The sequence below is a fragment of the Amblyraja radiata genome, chromosome 30 (genome assembly GCF_010909765.2).
Source record: "Amblyraja radiata isolate CabotCenter1 chromosome 30, sAmbRad1.1.pri, whole genome shotgun sequence".
NCBI lineage: Eukaryota > Metazoa > Chordata > Chondrichthyes > Rajiformes > Rajidae > Amblyraja > Amblyraja radiata.
In genome coordinates this window covers 4934040-4939161 of record NC_045985.1, presented here as the reverse complement: position 1 = coordinate 4939161, position 5122 = coordinate 4934040, and the positions used below count along the sequence as shown (strand labels likewise).

The 5122-nt window shown below is 51.0% G+C and overlaps 1 protein-coding gene and 1 long non-coding RNA gene across 2 annotated transcripts in view; one reads left to right on the top strand and one right to left on the bottom strand.

Moving 5' to 3' along the window:
- Positions 1-140: 140 nt before the first annotated feature.
- Positions 141-5122, top strand: part of LOC116989837 — a 7947-nt gene continuing 2965 nt past the window's right edge. The window contains exon 1 of the long non-coding RNA XR_004416341.1: positions 141-249. This is a non-coding gene — a long non-coding RNA (uncharacterized LOC116989837). The remainder of the gene's footprint in view (positions 250-5122) is intronic.
- ppt2 (palmitoyl-protein thioesterase 2) overlaps positions 1376-5122 on the bottom strand; it is an 18238-nt gene continuing 14491 nt past the window's right edge. The window contains exon 8 of the mRNA XM_033047397.1: positions 1376-1804. Coding sequence (XP_032903288.1) covers positions 1661-1804 — 144 coding nt within the window. The 3' untranslated portion in view covers positions 1376-1660. The remainder of the gene's footprint in view (positions 1805-5122) is intronic.

The window sequence follows — 5122 nt, the reverse complement described above, 5'->3', positions numbered from 1 at the left end:
TTATTTCTCCATATAAAAGGCAACAGTCACAAATATTTCATCCTTAAAAACTCACTCATTCCTCCAAAATTATTACTTTGAATATGATTTTAAAAGCTTTGATATAGAAAACATATTTTCTTCCCTTCAAAAGTTCCCTTGGAAATTATTAAACACTGTTTTCGAAAAAGAGGGGGGTTCAAGGGTTCAAGTCAGAGCAGAACCGAACCAAATTCGATCAACCATGGGCGGAAATCGCTTTTAAAACATGTGGGGGGGGGACAAAGATGCCAGGGGTCGTCAACCAGTGGCCCACGGGCCGGATCCGGCCCATAACCAGAAATCATCCGGCCCGCAGGAGTATTTTTTTTTTCAATTAACTTTCGCGACTTGGGAACTACAGCTAGTCTCAGGGCAGGCGAGCTGACCTGGGCGTTACAGCCAGTCCCAGGGGCAGGCGAGCTGACTTGGGACTGACTGTAGCGCCCAGGTCACAAAACATGGGAGGGGGATTGTCCCTCACCTCTCAAAACTTGGGGGGTTACAGGTCCCCCCCGACCCCCCGCCAGGATTTCCACCCAGGCGTTCAACAGGGAAGAAGAAATTCTGAAGGTTTGCATTCACTTTGTGCAGATCGCAGAGATGGGTTGGGGAGGGAGAGGACCAGTCTTGGAGGAATGGACAAGAGGCGTATTTACCAGATGCTGCTAATCGGAAGACTAGTCCACGCGAGTCTGACTTGGGTGGAGCGTGGAAAAGTACCCGCGACTGATCAATTATCAACACAAGTCGAAGATGGAGACTGAAAGCTGGAGTAACTCAGCGGGACAGGCAGCATCTCTGGAGAGAAGGGACGGGTGACTTTTCGGATCGAGACAACTTCTTCAGACCTCCGTCCCCCATTCGAGTCCGAAGAAGGGTCTCGCCCCAAAACGTCACCCATTCCTTCTCTCCAGAGATGCTGCCTGTCTGAGTTACTCCAGCTTTTTGTGTCTATCTTCGCATTGAAACCAGCATCTGCAGTTCCTTCCTGCACATCAACACAATCATTCCGAAGATGGGTCTCGACCCGAAACGTCACCTGTCCATGTTCTCCGGAGACGCTGCCTGACCCGCTGAGTTATGCCAGCACTTTGTGCCTTTGTTTTCCAGCACAAGTCAGTTTTAGCTCCCTGTTAGTTCAGCTTAGAGATTCAGCTTGGAAACAGGCCCTTCGGCCCACTGAGTCTGTGCAGACCCCGTGCACTCCTTGTAACTAACACCATGGGGACAATTTACAGAAGCCAATTAACCCGCAAACCTGTACGTCTTTGGAATGTGGGAGGAAACCGGAGCGTCGGGAAGAAACCCACGCGGTCAGAGGGGAGAACGTGCAAACTCCACATGCAGACAGCACCCGAGGTCAGGATCGAACCCGGGTCTCTGGAGCTACAAAGAAGCAGCTCTACCGCTGCGCCACCGTGCCGCCCATCTCTGGAGAACGTGGACAGGTGACATTTCGGGTCGAGGCCCAGTCTTCTGGGAATGTCTCCTGCTTTGCAGTTCGCTCTTCCCACCTGCAGAGGGCAGTGCATTGGGAGGTTGGGTTGGGTTGGAGTTGGGTTGGGTTGAGTTTGGTTTGGTTTGGGGGTTGCTCTGGAACCTTGGACCTCCCTCCATCCCTCTCTCCCGCCCGTGGTATCTACGTGAGCCACTTGACGATGCACGTCTCAAACACGGTCTTGTTGGAGTGCCACTCCGTGTGATGTACGTTGGTCATCGTGAAGGTGGTGATAGCATTGCGGGCATCCATCGTCTTCAGGCCAAACGTGTCCTTGCGGTAAATCTTGGAGGGAAGAAGGGAACAATCATAATCATACTTTATTCGCCAAGTATGTTTTGCAACATACGAGGAATTTCATTTGCCGTACAGCCATACCAATAAAAAGCAACAGAACACACAAAACACATTTTAACATAAACATCCACCACAGTGACTCCTCCACATTCCTCACTGTGATGGAAGGCCAAAAAAAAAGTTCATTCTCTTCCTTTCTTTGTCCTCCAGTGGATCTAGCACCTGCATCGGGGGGGGGGGGGGGGGGGGGAAATCACAGCTCCCCCACGCCGGGCAATCTACTGCGGGTCAGGGCTATGTGAACGGCGTGCAGCTTTTGGAGCTTCCCGACATCGGTCTCTACCCTAGACTGCGAGCTCCTCGATGGTGAAATCCGCAGGTCTCGGTCCCAGGCAAGGGGTCGCAAGCTCTGATGGTAAGTCATGATCATATTGAATGGCGGTGCAGGCTCGAAGGGCCGAATGGCCTACTCCTGCACCTAATTTCTATGTTTCTATGTTTCTAAGTCCATGGCCCCGCGGTGGGGCTCAAAGTCAGTCAATAGACAATAGGTGCAGGAGTAGGCCATCCGGCCCTTCGAGCCAGCACCACCATTCAATGTGATCATGGCTGATCATCCCCAATCAGTACCCCGTTCCTGCCTTCTCCCCATATCCCCTGACTCCACTATCTTTCAGAGCCCTATCTAGCTCTCTCTTGAAAGCATCCAGAGAACCGGCCTCTGAGGCAGAGAATTCCACAGACTCACAACTCTCTGGGTGAAAAAGTGTTTCCTCGTCTCCATTCTAAATGGCTTACCCCTTATTCTTAAACTGTGTGTGGCCCCTGGTTCTAGTCCCGAGCGAGGCCTCCAGCTCCATCGATGTTAGGCCACAGAGCGACCGGAGATACGATCCGGAAAACGATCGCATCTCCGGCAAGGTAAGAGATTGAAAAAAAGTTTCCCCCCTTCCACATAAAACAAACCAGAGAACATTAACACAAACTTTTAAAACAACTAACAATTAACAGAAAGATGAAAAAGACAGACAGACTGTAGGCGAGGCTGCCATTGCAGCGCCCCCTGGTGGCAACATCGGTTAGAACCATAATACACAGTGGGAGAATTAGGCCATTCGGCCCATCAAGTCCGTGGCAACCAGCGACCAGTTACACTATCCATCATGCTGGGCACAATTAATTATTTTTAACCCATAAACCTGTATGTCTTTGGAGTATGGGAGGATACTGGAGCACCTGGAGAAAACCCACGTGATCACAGGGAGAACGTACAAACTCTGTACAGATAGCTGTACAGGTTTAGTTTAGAGATGCAGCAATGAAACAGGCCCTTCGGCCCATCGGGTCCGCGCCGACCAGCGATCCTCGCACACTAACACCATCCTTCACCCACGAGGGACAATTTTTACATTTACCAAGCCAATTAACCTACAAACCTGTACGTCTTTGGAGTGTGGGTGGAAACACGAAGATCTCGGAGAAAACCCACGCAGGTCACGGGGAGACTGTGCAAACTCCGTACGGACAGAACCCGTAGTCGGGATTGAACCTGGGTCTCCGGCGCTGGATTTGCTGTAAGGCAGCAACTCTACCTCTCCGCCCTTTATAAATATCAACCCACCATGGCATTCACATTCCCAAAAATCGATTGGGCTGACCTATTTTCCTTTCTCAACCTCTTTCTCCTACCTTCTCCCCGTAGCCCCAAGTCATACAGTGTGGCACCGCAACTTGCCCATACCGGCCAACATGTCCCATCTACACGAACCCACCTGCCTGCGTTTGGCCTTTATCCCTCCAAACATGGTCCTATCCATGTACCTGTCTAATAATTTCCTAAACGTTGGGATAGTCCCAGCCTCAACTACCTCCTCCGTAAGTTCGTTCCACACACCCACCAAAAAAAGACATCCCTCAGGTTCCTATAAAATCTTTCACCCCTTCACCTTAAACCTATATGTCTTCTGTTTCTCAATTCCCCTACTCTGGGCAAGAGACTCTGTGCGTCTATCCAATCTACCGGTGGTGCAGCGGCACAGTTGCTGCCTTACAGCGAATGCAGCGCCGGAGACCCGGGTTCGATCCCGACTACGGGTGCTGTCTGCACGGAGTTGGTACGTTCTCCGAGATCTTCAGTTTCCTCCCACACTCCAAAGTCGAGGGGGGTGTAGGATAGTGTTTGTGTGCGGGCCTCGCTGGTCGGAGCGGACCCAGTGGGCCGAAGGGCCTGTTTCCGCGTCATATCTCTAAACAAAACTAAGCTAATTCTCTCAGTAAGCATCTCCAGAACACCAAAAAAGCCTATTTCTAGAAAATGTAACCGTTTTTTTCACTGCAATAAACATTATTGTTAGGTGTTTCATGGAAAAAATTCACCCATTTGCGTGGAAAATTTAACTGAAATTCCCAGTGAGGAAAATTAAATGAGGTTCAGAGAACCACCAGCAGGAGTTGGCATTGTTCCTCATATCTCACTGTGAACACAGTGGGGAAACAAAGAACTGCAGATGCTGGTTTATACCAATGATAGACACAGAGTGCTGGAGTAATTCCGCGGGTCAGGCAGCATCTGTGGAGAACATGGATAGGTGACGTTTCACAGAGTGCTGGAGTAACTCAGCGGGTGAGGCAGCATCTGTGGAGAACATGGATAGGTGACGTTTCGGGTGGGTCCCTACTTCAGGCAGATCAGTCTGAAGAAGGGTCTCGACCCGAACGTCACCCATTCCTTCTCTCCAGAATAGGAATAGAAATACTTTGAAATGCAGCGCCACAGAGCCGGGTTCGATCCCGACTACGGGCGCTGTCCGTACGGAGTTTGTACGTTCTGCCCGTGACCTGCGTGGGTTTTCTCCGAGATCATCGGTTTCCTCCATCACTCCAAAGACGTGCAGGTTTGTAGGTTAATTGGCTTGGTGTAAATGTAAACATTGTCCCTAGTGGGTGTAGGATAGTGTTAATGTGTGGGGATCGCTGGTCGGCGCGGACCTGTACGTCTTTGGAGTGTGGGAGTAAACCGAAGATCTCGGAGAAAACCCACGCAGGTCACGGGGAGAACGTACAAACTCCGTACAGACAGCAGCCGTAGTCGGGATCGAACCCGGGTCTCCGGCGTTGCATTCGCTGTAAGGCAGCAACTCTACCGCTGTGCCACCGTGACTGAGCTGGCTGGTCCCAGGGAAAGAGGAAAATTCCCAATTTCTTCCCATCTGTTATCAGGCAACTGAACCGTCCGGGATTTCACTTTCACCAGCCAGTGCCCCCCCCTCCCCAACCCCTCCCCCCCACCGCTTAGGACGAGAACTC